Raw genomic sequence first — 16,332 nt, 5'->3', positions numbered from 1 at the left:
TTTAAAGCCCATATTGGCAAAAAACCTTACTGATAAAGGACTAAGAAATTAAGTATTTTAGGATTAAGCTGCTATGATACTGTAAAGGATCAGTGGAGCAAGAGTCAACTATTAGCACCGAATATGAGGGGGCTTCAAAAATTCAATAACCTTTCAATATATAATACTTACCTGTGAGAATCGACTGGTCAACTCTTAGAGTTGTAGATTTGATGGAAGTTAATCTTATATCAGCAGGAACTTTGTCACCAACTAATTGGGAGAAAAAATGCAACTAAAATAAGCAACTTTTGCAACCTACAGATGAATTTGTCTCCAAATCAAATACAATTTTTAAATAAAGTAACCTGTATACAGCATCAATGTATCAAATTCTGCTAAAACAAGCAAGGTAACCCACCTATCTCAGAGTCATAAAAACTTTGGATGGATACAAGATTTGAATTACACAGGAGCAAGACAATGATGTTTAGGAAAACTTAAGTACATGTTATTCTAAAGAGTTTGGGTCTTGCACAGTGGCATGCATGTGCAATCCCAGCACTCTGGGAGGCTAAAGTGGGAGGACTGCTTCAGGCCAGGAGATCCAGACCAGCTTGGGCAATACAGCAAGACACTGCCTGTACAAAAAATTTTTTTAAAAATTAGCTGAGTGTGGTGGTGCAAACCTGTAATTGCAGCTACCTGGGAGGCTGAGGCAGGAGAATTGCTTAAGTGCAAGAGTTCAGGGCGGCAGTAAGCTATGATGACACCACTGCACTCTAGCCTGGGTGAGAGAGAACCTTGTCACTTAAAAAAAAAAAGAAAAAGAAAGAAAGGGGGAAAAAAAAGAAAGTTTGGTGTAACATATTTTCTTAGGCTTACTACATATATACGAGGCACAGTGAGGGGAGGGGAATCAAGTTGTAAATGTCATAGTTCATTCCATCAAAACAGCTAAATTACTATGAACATGAAACATATCTTTTAAAACAGGGGACGTTGGCCGGGCGTGGTGGCTCATGCCTGTAATCCTAGCACTCTGGGAGGCCGAGGCAGGTGGAGTGCTCAAGGTCAGGAGTTCAAAACCAGCCTGAGCAACGACGAGACCCTGTCTCTACTATAAACAGAAATTAACTGGCCAACTAAACACACACGCACACACACGAAAATTAGCCAGGCATGGTGGTGCATGCCTGTAGTACCAGCTACTCGGGAGGCTGAGATAGGAGGATCACTTAAGCCCAGGAGTTTGAGGTTGCCGTGAGCTAAGCTGACGCCAAGCACTCTAGCCCAGGCAACAAAAGTGAGATTCTGTCTCAAAAAAATAAATAAAACAGGGTCCTCAAACTGCAGCCCACCCAGGACATTTATCCAGCCCGCCAGGTGTTTTTGCTGCCGCTGCCTGTCCTGCTTAGCAGTCGACTGGTCCCAGGCCCATGGTGCACATGTGTGGAATGTGCGCCACACTCTCTGATGGCCCTCCAATGGTCGGAGGGACAGTGAACTGGCCTCTTGTTTAAAAAGTTTGAGGGGCCGGGCATGGTGGCTCATGCCTGTAATCCTATCACTCTGGGAGGCTGAGGCAGGAGGATGGCTCGAGGTCAGGAGTTCGAAACCAGCCTGAGCGAGACCCCGCCTCTACTAAAAATAGAAAGAAATTGGCCAACTAAAAATATATATACAAAAAAATTAGCCAGGCATGGTGGCACATGCCTGTAGTCCCAGCTACGTGGGAGGCTGAGGCAGAAGGATTGCTTGAGCCCAGGAGTTTGAGGTTGCTGTGAGCTAGGCTGACGCCACGGCACTCACTCTAGCCTGGGCACAAAGTGAAACTCTGTCTCAAAAAAAAGTTTGAGGACCCCTGTTTTAAAAGATAGCCAATTAGGCCGGGCGCGGTGGCTCACGCTTGTAATCCTAGCACTCTGGGAGGCCGAGGCGGGCGGATTGCTCAAGGTCAGGAGTTCAAAACCAGCCTGAGTGAGACCCCGTCTCTACTATAAAAGATAGAAATTAATTGGCCAACTAATATATATATATATATAAATTAGCCAGGCATGGTGGCACGTGCCTGTAGTCCCAGCTACTCGGGAGGCTGAGGCAGTAGGACTGCTTAAGCCCAGGAGTTTGAGGTTGCTGTGAGCTAGGCTGACGCCACGGCACTCACTCTAGCCTGAGCAACAAAGCGAGACTCTGTCTCAAAAAAAAAAAAGACCAGCTTAAGCAAGAGTGAGACCCTGTCTCCATCGAAAACAGAAAAATCAGGCAAGCATGGTAGTGGGTGCCTACAGCCCCAGCTACTTGAGAGGCTGAGGCAGGAGGATCGCTCAAGTCCAGGAATGTGAGGTTGCAGTGATCCATGATGACATCACTGCACTGTAACTCAGGTAACAAAGTGAGACTGTCCTCAAAACACAACATAACAAAAAAAATCAGAGGTACACATAGCTGGAGGCAACTCATCAGGTACATGTGCAGAGATTAATGTAACGTCACTAACTATGCTATATCATGGAATTTTAAAGCCCATTTAATAGTTTACCTATGCTTCCAGACTTTGTGTCTACTTCTCCTGTACATGCTGCTGTGTACATATGAAAGTAACAGTTGTAAACTCTAACAGGCAAATTAGCAATATATATCAAAACTGCAAGGCACAATCTTTTTACCCCATAGATTCCACTACTAGGAATTCATTCTATAGATATGTTCACACAACACGTATTCACAGCATGTTTTTTGTTAACAGCAGAATGATGAGACAGCTCTTCATACTGAAGTAAAAATTGTGTATTAAGAGAAGGAAAAAGATGTGAAATGTCACTTATATGGGGCTACTAAAGCTATAATAAAATATCTCCAGGAAGAAAACTGGTAACACTGGGTAAGTGGGGCATGAGTGAAGGGAGACTTTTCACTTTATACCCTTTGGTATCTTTTAAAATTTGAATTATCACATAAATGAATAAACCTCTTCCATAACCTGAAGATCCTTAAGTCACCTGAGCCTTCTTTCCTGGGCCAATGAGTTCCTTTACTAGCCCGTGAAGGGTCCACATCTCAGCCCCTTTCCTTGATGTGTATAAAGTAAAATGCCACAACATAGACCTCTAGTAACAGGTAAAGCCAACTGTTTCACATGTACCTTGAGAACAGTGCCCAGACCATTATTGGTTTCAAATATTGCTGAATGAGTGAATAAGTGAGTGTACATCCACATGAAGGCAGCTGGACATTAAAGTGTCAACAGCTTTCCATTATTTTCTGAAAGGTAATTAAGGTAGTTTTGGAACTCTTATGCAGGTATAGCTAAAAATTAGAATAATTAAATTCACTCTGTAACTGCAGACAGTATTTTTAAGCCAATCTTCATTTTACTCTGCACACTGAATTGTAACCAGTTACATATGAAATGGCAGTTGGGTGCAGTAGCTGCCACCTGTGATCTCAGCACTTTGGGAGGCCAAGGCAGAGAGAGGATCACTTGAGGCCAGGAGTTTGAGACTAGCCTAGGCAACACAGCAAGAACCAGTCTCTACTAGCCATCCCATCCAAGAAGGAAATGGTTAAACTTGTTCCACTTTTTAGTTCTGATTTTTCTGCACTTGAGAGCTTTTAAATTAACAAGAATATGGTTTCGCTTTTGTAACTCTAGTGCATAAACAACACTGTAGCATAAGTAGGCAATGTGGTCATGAGGCAGCACAGAGTTTGTCAATATATAATCTCAAGAGGCAATGATCATCCCTGCATTTGACTGCAGGGACATTTAAGTTAAGGTGAAACTCCTGCTGGAAATGCTTATGCAATGAACAGCAATATTAAGACTGAACAAACTAGAACTTTCCCTTGACTATCTGCTCATACTACACTGAAGAGAAGGCATCTAACAGATGATTAAGACAAAGCAACCATATTCTAAACTGTAGTGATCTTCAATAGCTTAAATGCCCCACACTGTATTATTTCTACTTATCATAATTAGGCTGATCTCACATGCCCTTAAACATTCTGAAAAGAGTACAGTTCAATGCTGAGTGTTATGACCCTAAATGGAAAATTTACTTGCAAATGTTCCTTTGATATCCGAGGCGATTTATGTCATGACTGTATGGGAGTAGAAGAGTTCTGCCCAATGTGGCACAGAGGTCGTCCTCAATCATATCTCTGCATTGTAAGTGCTGAACATACACAGTAATTGTATGTAAACAATCCCACATATAAGCCTTAGTTCATACTCTCACATGCCTGTTTTAAAAGGTCAACAAATTTCATATTCAAATTGAGGACAACCTATAAGAGGATGCAAAAGCAATGTCTTGCCATTTATTCTGTTATGTTTCAGTGGAAGTTCAGAGGATTTAAAATGAACAGAAAATGTACTTTTGAGGCAATAAATACTAAGTTAAACTTCTCAGGTAACACAGGAATCATAGGTTGAGTGAGCATCCTTCATCTAAAATGCCTGGAGCCAGAAATGTTTGAGATTTTAGAATATTTGCTCCATCTTCTTACCAGTTGAGCATACATAATCCAAAAACCCAAAATCTGAAATGCTCCAGTGAGCATTTCCCTTCAGGGTCATGTTGGCTTTCAAAAAGTTTCTGATTTGGGAGCATTTCAGATTTGGGAAACTCAACCTGTATCTATTGGTGTAAGGCAGGACTAATACTATATATATGCTGCGCTAAAAGTTATATTTATACTGGCATCATAAAGAAACCAACAAGGACTCTTTCCCTAAAAGTCTACTGAAATATATGAACATATATCTCTTTGCTGTACAGAAACTGTACTGATACACATTTAATTGTTGGCCAAATATTGAGGAACACCTCAAATGTCAAATGCTAGAGGAACAAAGGATCTGGGAGGCTCCTAAAACCTGGCCTCAAGCTCTTAACTTTTCTTTCATCTTACACTTTCCATTCTAATTGTGAGGTAATTAAATATATAGGAATTACAAGAAGAGTTGATCTGGGAGCCTTGTATAGGTTTTCAGTACCCACTTTTTAAGTACAGTTTGATGCATTTGGAGTGGGGTCTAGGAATTTTAAAAACGTTTTCCAAATACACTAAAAAAGTTAATACAAGGGGTAAAAAACAACTAGAGTCACAGATCTCGTGAAAAGCTTGTTTAGAGCAGCCTTTACACCATGCTGTTAACAAGCCCCTCAGCCTCCCAACACTTGGAAAATGTACTGCTACCTTAAAACTGTATGTTTGAAATGGTTTCCATCAGAAACTGATCTCTTCATGGAAAGATACTAAAGAAACATAAATCCAAACTGGTTTTATAGCTAGAAGGCCTTTCACATTATCTTGGCCAACCCATTAGCCCTTCATTTTATACACAGGAACTCAGGCCAGGAAGTAAAAGGAGGCTTGCCTAAGGAAACACAAGTAATGAAAAAGTTTGTTTAACCTGCTCCGTGTGACTCAGCTTCATTCTTTTTGTTTGTACCAGAGTCAATTTAGGATTGACAGTATTAGGAAGCAGGTTCTCTTAAGAAGCTAAGATCCATGAAAGTAAAGATCTACTGAATACTTTTCAACCGAAGACATTAACAATTTCCCTTTGTCCCTAGGCTTCTGTGAATTCCAGACAGAGGGTTTTGTGCAAGAGGAGCAGGCAGAGTTGTTCCAATGATCACATCCAGTGATATTTCCCTGATGAGCCATGTCAGTGCCCTTAGGGCAAGTGGTAGTGGAAAATTCTTACACTTGCCAAGGGGATGCTCTGCAATCTTCCAATTTTTTTTTCCTCTGAGTCTTTGGGTTGAGGCAGGTATTATAAAAGATTAAGCTCTGTTAAACTACCTTTCATTTGTTGAATACCTGACACTTTTCAAATTCAGCTCTTGGCTCCCTAATCATTTTGCCACACTTTAGAAATGTAAACTTTCTTTATAAGGAGTGTTTATGAGCCATGATACTTAAACATTATTTGCACCATGTATGTCAAATATAAATACTGGTGGTTAAAATCAGCATTATTCAAGAAAATCCTTTTTATTAATCTCACTTGTATGTATAAATTTTTAAAATCTAATTTATTTTGGCAAATGCCAGAGATTTATTCGAATCTCTTCTAAGAGAAAACTATGTAAGATCAGAAATTGCCTCCTAAATACCACTATTGTTTGAGTTTAAATGGCTCCTAGGAAAAGCAAGCCATAATAGAATTAATTATCCCAAATTACTTAAGTAACTGTGGCTCAAACATAAAATTTTTACTGTTTCGAATTTGAGTCCTAAATTTTGTACTCTAGCATAATGAATGAATTCTTCACTTGAAAAGTGCTACCTGCCTACTTAAAACTATTTCCAGGTCTCAGGGTGAACAAGAAAGGATATTATAAAGTGTCACAGCATACATTTTGAGGAGTAATATCTTTTAAAAATGCAAATGTGATTATCATTGTCGTGTTTAAAATCTTTTAAAAGCTTCTTCCCATTTGACTTGAGATAAGGTTTGGCATCCCATCAACGACCTTCCTTTACCCAACCACCACTGGGTGCTGGCCTCTCACCACTCCCATTTCCCCCTGAGCTTTGAACACTTTGGTTTTTCTTTCCAGACCTTCACATACCCTCACTTTTCCCACAAACAGCAAGGCCTTTCTTGAGCTCCCAGATTAGGCTTCCTTACAACATACCCACAGAACATCTTGTTCTTTCCTTATACGCACACTGTTTTTAGTATAGACCAGGTCTCACTTTTACTCAGGCTGGTCTTGAACTCCTGAGCTCAAGCAATCCTCCTGCCTCAGCCTCCCAGAGTGCTAGCATTACAGGCATGAGCCTTACTCACACTGTTTTGATGAGTCTCCCTCACTAGACCAAAAGCCCCAGGAAGGCAAAGTCACTGTCACCACTGATTTCCTAGCCCCTAGAACTGTACCTGGCATGTAGTGGGTACCAAATAAAATGTCAATAAATAAAGCACTTGGCATGCGTATATCCTTTAATATACAAGCATCAGACTTCTAATTATTAAGCTGAACATTATCACAAAGCTAGGAAAAATGAAAAATCAGGAAACAAGAAGACTGTGCTGAGGTTTAATGACAGATGCTTAAATTCTACATTTAGATTAAAACCCAAAAATATGGATGCTAGTAGAGGATTCGAGATTTAGAGATGGGAGGGGGCACAAGGGAGAAGAACACTTGAGAAAGACTCCAAGGTTTTAGCTGGTAGAGTAATTAAAGCTGCCAAAGAAGTTTCTTTAGTCTGTAAAAGCAGACAAAAGGCATCCAGAATGTCGACCAGACTCCATTTACATAACTGCATTCCATCTGAGCACCAACAGAGAATTATCAAGATGGTAAGGGTTTGAATCAACTGAATGATCTAAGACTAATTAGGAAATAAAAAAATTTTAGGGGCCAGGCGCGGTGGCTCACGCCTGTAATCCTAGCTCTCTGGGAGGCCGAGGTGGGCGGATTGCTTGAGGTCAAGAGTTCGAAACCAGCCTGAGCAAGAGAGAGAGACCCCATGTCTACTATAAATAGAAAGAAATTAATTGGCCGACTAATATATATAAAAAAAATTAGCCGGGCATGGTGGCACATGCCTGTAATCCCAGCTACTCGGGAGGCTGAGGCAGCAGGATTGCTTGAGCCCAGGAGTTTGAGGTTGCTGTGAGCTAGGCTGACTCCACGGCACTCACTCTAGCCTGGGCAACAAAGCGAGACTCTGACTCAAAAAAAAAAAAATTTTTTTTTTTTAGGGTATACCACAATGTTAGCCCTTGATATTCCCAGTTCCACTATGAACTGCCACATGCTCTTGGACAAGTTACAAACTCTCAGTTTTAGTTTCCTCATCTCTAAAATAAGGTTTCATGAGCTCCCATCCAGCTCTAAAATGGTGATGAATCAAATTTCTATGTGGCCCCAAAGCAAAAAGCTAAGATACAGAACAGACAAGTATATTTTAGCTCACAAGGAATATTTTATAAAACTGACTAAAAATGGCACAGCTGGTCCTAAGCAGGCAAGTTTCCAATTATTAGAGGTATAAACAGTAGCAATGTAACTACTTGTTAGATATTGTAGAGGCAACCATGCAGTAAGCAAGGTTAGAGGGCACAGTATTTGGTATATACACCAATATAGATTTTTTTAAATTACAAAAGTAAAGCATGATTTTAAAAGGTGAAACCCAAATTCCTTTCCCCCTCATTCAACAAATATACAGGAAACAGTATCTATATTTTGGACCTTTATGAATAACACTTATTAAAACTTCATTAAAACAAAACCAGACCTCCTTTTACATCAGTATATACAGATCTGCATCATTCTTTTTTAATTTAGCGGCACAGTAATAATACCCACTGAGATTTCGAGACTACTACTTCTTTACCAGGTACCACTGTGTAAGGGCTCTCAGAGCTCTAAAGGTTGCCCTATTATCTTCATTCCCTGTTTACAGATGAGGAAAATGAGGCACTAAAAAGGGTACTTGTTCAAGGGCACGGTATTATAAGGCCATACTTTGAACTCAATCATTCCTCATTTTCATGGCCATCTAAGGTGATTCTAATTTTTCCTCTTTTGTTGTTACAATGTGAACACCTTTGTGCAAATCTTTTACTTCTGCATGATAGAGTCATAGAAGCAAAACTTCCCTACAAATGTATACTCCCACCAAATTTGTATTCCTATCATTTCCCTATACTCTCAATCTTGTATTTTTCTGAGAACTGGCAATGCCAAGCACTTTGATTATTTTTCAAAAGTCCTACTATCTTCCACATAAAAGTTGTTCATAGTCAAAGCTGTCGATCTTGGTAGTTTTTGTAACACTTCGGAAAGGTGATTCCAAGCCATGTGGTTTCTTCTACTTTTTCCAAAGATCTTAATCTCAGTAGCAAGAATAGAAAGGTTGACATTTACCAGTACTGTGACTACCACTGAGTCATGGAAGGTAGGGAGGAGTTGATTACAGGAAATCAAGAAATGCCAGCCCAATGAAAAATCAGGTCAGGCTTCAAGATCAACAGGTCCATCACAGTCTGATGGTTGGGAAGACCTCTCAGAGTCCTTCATGTCTTATAGTTCTTTGTGTCTTAGCTATCCTGACAGTGCTAAAGGGTACTAGGTCTCTAAACTCTGCTCTAAAACATACACTGATTTTTGTTTTAGACTACTTTGCTCTTCTGCCTATATACACACTTTAAAATTAAGAATTTACAGGCACAGTAACTCACACCTGTTAATTCCAGCAACTTTGGGAAGCCAAGGCAGTGAGGAGCGCTTGAGGCCAGGAGTTTGAAGCTGCAATGAGCTATGAGTGCATCACTGCACTCCCAGCCTGGGCAGAGTGAGACCCTATCTCAAAAACAAACAGGCGGGGCCGGGCGCAGTGGCTCGCGCCTGTAATCCTAGCACTCTGGGAGGCCGAGGCAGGCAGATTGCTCGAGGTCAGGAGTTCGAAACCAGCCTGAGCAAGACTGAGACCCCATCTCTACTAAAAGTATTAATTGGCCAACTAATATATATAGAAAAAATTAGCCAGGCATGGTGGCGCATGCCTGTATCCCAGTCGGGAGGCTGAGGCAGTAGGATCGCTTGAGCCCAGGAGTTTGAGGTTGCTGTGAGCTAGGCTGACGCCACAGCACTCTAGCCTGGGCAACACAGTGAGACTCTCTCAAAAACACAGACACACACCTGTTTTGAAAAGAGATAGTTTCTAGGATTTACAGGAACTAAAAGAATGATTTCTACAGTTATCTAGAGTCAGATGTCTCAGACTTGCATCTCTAGCCCTTGTTCTCTTATCCTTCTCCTCACTGTGAAACAATAATGTGAGGGGAAAAGACAAAAAAGAACACATGGCGAACACCTTATTTGGCCACACACCTTTTTTTCTACTTCTCTCATCTATGCCTATCACTTTAAGAACAGGTAAAAACTGTTTATAAGCCGGGTGCGGTGGCTCACGCCTGTAATCCTAGCTCTCTGGGAGGCTGAGGTGGGCAGATGGCTCGAGGTCAAGAGTTTGAAACCAGCCTGAGCAAGAGCAAGACCCTGTCTCTACTATAAATAGAAAGAAATTAATTGGCCAACTAATATATACAGAAAAAATTAGCCGGGCATGGTGGCGCATGCCTGTAGTCCCATCTACTTGGGAGGCTGAGGCAGGAGGATCGCTTGAGCCCAGGAGATTGAGGTTGCTGTGAGCTAGGCTGACGCCATGGCACTCACTCTAGCCTGGGCAACAAAGTGAGACTCTGGCTCAAACAAACAAACAAACAAACAAAAAAACTGTTTATACATCAACATTATGTAAATTGCTTAACCCAGACGGTATTATTTTATGTAATTATACTTGTTAACCATACCTCAAGTTTTAAAACCAAACAGCTAGAATCTTGGGTTAGAATTCTGGAAAGGAGGGCAAATGAAACTCCTGGAATTATATACAAGATTTTGAATATGCATCTTGGAGAGAAAGTCCACAGATTTCATTAATTCTCAAAGGGACCGTGATCTGAAAATGATTAAAAACTGCTCTAGAGCCTTGCTATTCAAAGCAAGATCCACCCTGGAGCTTGTTAGAAATGCAGAATCATCAGGCTCCATTCTAGACCTACAGAATCAAAATGTACATTTTAACAAAATCCCCAGGTAATTCCCGTGCACATGAAGTTAGAGAAGCAATGCTCTATAAGCAGTGTACAAATTGCTGGCCAATCCTTAAGGCCATTAAAAAAAAAAGTCTGGCCAGGATGATCACTTATGGTCAGGAGTTTGAGACCAGCCTAAGTAAGAGCAAGACCCCATCTCTACTAAAAAGAGAAAAAATTAGCTGAGCATGGTGGTGCATGCTTATAGTCTCAGCTTCTTGGGGGGCTGAGGCAGAAGGACTGCTTGAGCCCACAAGTTTCAGGTTGCTGTGAGCTAGGCTAATGCCATGGCATTCTAGCCCAGGTGACAGAGCAAGAGCAAGACTCTGTCTAAAAAAACATAACTCATTTCTATTTTTTTTTATGAGATGGAGTTTCTCACTCTCTTGACCAGGCTGGAATGCAGTCTTACCATCATGGGCTCAAACAATCCTTCTGAGTAGCTGGGAACATAGGTGCAAACCACTACACCTGGCTAAATTTTTATTTTTTGTAGAGATGGGGTCTCACTGTTGCTCAGGCTGGTCTCTAACTCCTGGCCTCAAATGATCCTCCTGTCACAGTCTCCCAAAATGCTGGGATTACAGACATGCGCCACCACCACCTGGCCCATTTTTACAGTTTTAATAGGGTTATCTATTAAAAAGATTTGGCTACAGAGACTGCTATTATTCACAAAGCCTAAATTATTTACTAGCTGGACATTTCCAAAAACAGTTTGTCAACTCCTCTGCTCTACAGCACAGAATTAACTTCAGGAGGTAAAGACTAAAGGTTTGGTGCTTTTGGAGCAGCCTGCCTGTGAACATTGAGCAGCTTTCTAAAAGGCAAAAAGAAGCCCACATGGACTCATGGCCACACTATCTGAATCAGACATTTGTTACAGCCAGAAAACTCCTAAAAAAGAGTCTACTCTGGCCAAACGCAGTGGCTCATGCCTCTAATCCTGGTACCGTGGGGGGCTGACGTGGGAGGATCACTAGAGGCCAGGAGTTCAAGATCAGCCTGGGCAACACAGTGAGACTGCATTTACAAAGAAAAAAAATTCTACTCCAATTATCTGATTCTGTAGAGGTTAATTTACTTTGTCCAATGTCATCCAGAATTAGTAAATTAATAATTAATTAGTAAATTAATAATCTAGGTTTTTTTATATGAATTGCATCATCTATTTCACAACTTAGCGTATTACTCAACTGGTTGGAAAATCTCATTACTGTGTGTTGACTATCAAAAACGAATCTCTCCTTCCTTTAAATAGCCATCAAGTTTAACAGTTATACTTTTCCTCCCCCTGCCCAGGGTCTCATTCTGCTCAGGCTAAAGCGCAATGGGGGCCGGGCGCGGTGGCTCACGCCTGTAATCCTAGCACTTTGGGAGGCCGAGGCGGGCGGATAGCTCAAGGTCAGGAGTTCGAAACCAGCCTGAGCGAGACCCCGTCTCTACCAAAAATGGAAAGAAATTAATTGACCAACTAAAAATATATATACAAAAAATTAGCTGGGCATGGTGGCGCATGCCTGTAGTCCCAGCTACTCGGGAGGCTGAGGCAGTAGGATCGCTGAGCCCCGGAGATTGAGGTTGCTGTGAGCCAGGCTGACGCCACGGCACTCACTCCAGCCTGGGCAACAAAGTGAGACTCTGTCTCAAAAATAAATAAATAAATAAAAAAATAAAGTGCAATGGTATCAGCCTAGCTCACAGCAACCTCAAACTTCTGGGCTCAAGTAATCCTCCTGCCTCAGCCTCCCAAACACCTGGAACTATCAGCATATGCCACCATGCCTGGCTTTTTTAGAGATGGGGGTCTCAATACGTTGCCCAGGCTGGTTTCAAACTTTTGGCCTCAAGCAGTACTCCTGCCTTGGCCTCCTAAAGTGCTGAGGTTACAGGGGTGAGCCACCACCGCCTGGCCTATTCTTTTTATTCTTGAATAAATTTTGAAATTGCTGGCACTACTGTTGAATATTTAGTCTTCATTTTAGGAAATAAAAGTATCGATTTTTATAGACACTCTAAAGCAAATGCAATTTTATGTTAAGATTGTGTCATTTCCATCACTTACATAATCTTAAAATACTTATTCGCTCCAGAGTATATTATAGGACAGAAGTCATCTGAGGATATTTATGTCCTTGTGCTATTCGTCAACCCTGGGTTACCAAGATACATGAAGTTTGTTTTAAACAATCCTGAAAACAGTGCCCCTGAGAAGTCAATAAATAACCCCCCTGGGGCACATACTAAAAACCCTAAGATTCTAAAATTAAAACTTTTATGGTTATCATAGCTTGATTCTCTTTCATACTATGAGCAGATAACAGAGAAAGCTTAAAAATACTGACATTCATTTATCATAAGATTATACACAATTTTACTACTCCTAATTTATCTAGAAGTATTTTCCTGGCATTAAAATAATGTAAAATTACTGTGGCTTCAGAGGGTGAACATGTGGGTCATCATTACTGTATTTTTTACCTGCCAAATCAATTTTATTTGGCTCTTGTATGCTAGGATACTTTTAAGGTTTACATAAGCATTTGCCACGTATGCTTACACAATTTCCCTTTGGAAAGGTTATAAGCTGGTACAACAACATCTAAAATTTAATTTCCTTAATTCCCTCAAAAATCCACCTAGTCTAGTTTAGCCTTCAGAAAATTCAGCAGAACCATCCTACCTAATATATTTCAAAAGCTGACAAGAAGAACTTTATCACCTAAAATCAGGACCTGACCCTTATATTCCAATGACTACAAAAAGGTCTATTCCTTTCTAAAAGTATCAAAATATTAAGTCAGTACTTAAATTTTCAACTTCAAAATAGTTAATATTTTCTAGTTTTCCAAAACAGCAGAAAGACCCTTTCATGGCCAACTTCATAATTTAAATAAAAACATAAAAGTTACCATAAAACATAAAAGCACAATTCATGCCATGTATCCTTTCAGACTATGCAGACAGTTACGACTTCAACTGACAAAAAATTCAGATCAAGAAAAATTTAGGATTGAATTCAATTCTGTAGTTTTCACAGAACTTAATTATTGGGGTAACGGCCAAATTGCAGGGTCAATTATATTACTAATTCTAACAAAAATAGAAGTTTAAAAGCCTCAACATGAGGCCAGGTGCAGTGGCTCACGCCTGTAATCCTAGCATTCTGGGAGGATCAGTCAAGGTCAGGAATTCAAAACCAGCCTGAGCAAGAGTGAGACCCCGTCTCTACTAAAAACAAAAAGAAATTAATTGGCCAACTAAAAATATACAGAAAAAATAGCCAGGCATGGTGGCGCATGCCTGTAGTCCCAGCTACTCGGGAGGCTGAGGCAGCAGGATAGCGTGAGCCCAGGAGTTTGAGGTTGCTGTGAGCTAGGCTGATGCCATGGCACTCACTCTAGCCTGGGCAACACAGTGAGACTGTCTCAAAAAAAAAAAAAAAAAAAAAAAAGGCTCAACATGTATAATCCTAAAAGTCTTTTTTTTTTTTTTTTTTTTGAGACAGAGTCTCGCTTTGTTGTCCACCTGAAAATGAAAACTATAAACCAGGCTTTCAACATGACAAAGGGCATCTATAAAACCTACAGCTAACATCATACTTCATGGTGAAGGGCTGGTTGCTTTCCCCCTAAGATCAGGAACAAGACAGGGATGTCTGTTCTTATCATTTCCATTCTAGCTAGGGCACAGGCAGAAATAAAGGACACCCAGATTGGAAAGAAGTAAAAATATTTTTATTTGCACATGTGTCATTTTGTATAAAAAACCTTTATTATTATTTTTTTGCAGAGACAGTTTCTCATTATGTTGCCCAGGCTGGTCTCCTGGACTCAAGTGATCCCCTTGCCTTGACCTCCCAAAGTGCAGGGATTATAGACGTGAGCCACTGAACCCAGCCTAGAAAATCTTAAGGAACTCCTTTTTGCAGGAACTGACAAGCTTAATTTTAAAATTTGTATCAAAATGCAAGGGACCAAAAATGATCTTGAAAAACAATAAAGTTGGACTCCAAGTTCCCAATTTCAGAACTTAATACTAAGCTACATCTATCAAGACAGTGTGTTACTAACGTAAGCATAGGGACCAATGGAATAGAACTGATAGTCTAGATATAAATCCTTACGTTTGTATCAAATGACTTTTTTTTTTGAGACAGTCTCACTGTCACTGAGACAGCCCACCTCAGCCTCCCAGAGTGCTAGGATTACAGGCGTGAGCCACTGGGCCCAGCCTCAATTGATTTTTTTTTTTTTTTTTTTTTGAGACAGAGTCTCACTTTGTTGTCCAGGCTAGAATGAGTGCCGTGGCGTCAGCCTAGCTCACAGCAACCTCAAACTCCTGGGCTCGAGTGATCCTTCTGCCTCAGCCTCCCAAGTAGCTGGGACTACAGGCTTGTGCCACTATGCCCGGCTAATTTTTTATATATATATATCAGTTGGCCAATTAATTTCTGTTTATAGTAGAGACGGGGTCTCGCTCTTGCTCAGGCTGGTTTTGAACTCCTGACCTTGAGCAATCCGCCCGCCTCGGCCTCCCAAGAGCTAGGATTACAGGCGTGAGCCACAGCGCCCGGCCCTCAATTGATTTTTGATAGGAGTATCAGGACAATTCAGTAAAGTCTTTCCAACAAATGCTGCTGAGATGACTGGATAGCCACACACAAAGAATAAAGTTGAATCCCTACCTCACATCATATACAAAGTCTTTGTGACCTTGGATTAGGCAACATTTTCATAGATATGACACCAAAGCACAGCAACAATAATTAGACAAATGGACTTTATGACTGATACACAGGCCATGTATATATTTACAAAGTATACTGTATGTTCTCTAGCAAATTAATTATAGTTTAAGGCAGAGGCAATAAATCACAAAGACTCACTTTCCTCAACTGTAAAATGTAATAGTATGTATCTAGAGAGGTTGATGGTTTAAAAATATATATAAATAAAACATTTGAAAGATTATCACAGTATCTGCCATACATTTTAAGTTTAGGTATTACTGAACACACACATAGACTCCAAATGATGCACAATAAGCATGTTTAAATTAGCTGAATCTACCCCATATTTCTGATTTCAAGAAAGAGTAGTATAAGAGAGCCCAATGTCAAAGCACTATATGTGTTTGGGGTTTTTTTAGCAATTAGTATACTATAGGCAAAGAGCTGGAGGGAAAAAATGGCAAATAACTATCAGGATCTGTTAACACTACGCAGGAAGGATTCAGAAATAGGTGAAAGGGAAATGATTAAAATATGTGTATTACTTAATAGTAGTGGTATATTTACCGGAGATAAGGGATTTAATCTTTTTTTTTTTTGAGAGACAACATCTCACTCTGTCACCCAGGTTAAAGTGTAGTGGTCTGATCATAGCTCACTATAACCTTCAATCCCTGGGCTCAAGTGATCCTCCTGCCTCAGCCTCCCCAGTAGCTGGGACTACAGGCACCACCACCATGGCCAGCTAATTTTTTCCCAATTTTGGGGGTAGGGGGAAGAGAGAGGATCCAAAGTACTGAGATTCCAGGTGTGAGCCACTGCACCAGCCATTGTTTTTTGAATATTAAAAGAAAGGGAATGGCCGGGCACGGTGGCTCACGCCTGTAATCCTAGCCCTCTGGGAGGCCGAGGAGGGCGGATTGCTCGAGGTCAGGAGTTCTAAACCAGCCTGAGCAAGAGTGAGACCCTGTCTCTACTATAA

At 40.7% G+C, this 16,332-nt stretch overlaps 1 protein-coding gene across 3 annotated transcripts in view; it reads right to left on the bottom strand.

Moving 5' to 3' along the window:
• The window catches only part of ATP2A2 (ATPase sarcoplasmic/endoplasmic reticulum Ca2+ transporting 2), a 66,922-nt gene that overhangs the window by 35,961 nt on the left and 14,629 nt on the right, over nucleotides 1-16,332 (bottom strand). For all 3 annotated transcript variants that reach the window (XR_001158432.2, XM_075996542.1, XM_012782315.2), the window contains exon 6: nucleotides 172-252. Coding sequence is in view for 2 of the 3 variants with exons in the window: in XM_075996542.1 (XP_075852657.1) it covers nucleotides 172-252 (81 nt within the window). In the remaining variant the exon portion in view is untranslated. The remainder of the gene's footprint in view (nucleotides 1-171; nucleotides 253-16,332) is intronic.

The sequence above is a fragment of the Microcebus murinus genome, chromosome 22, assembly GCF_040939455.1.
Source record: "Microcebus murinus isolate Inina chromosome 22, M.murinus_Inina_mat1.0, whole genome shotgun sequence".
In the NCBI taxonomy this organism is placed as follows: Eukaryota; Metazoa; Chordata; class Mammalia; order Primates; family Cheirogaleidae; genus Microcebus; species Microcebus murinus.
This window is presented reverse-complemented; position numbering and strand designations above follow the sequence as displayed.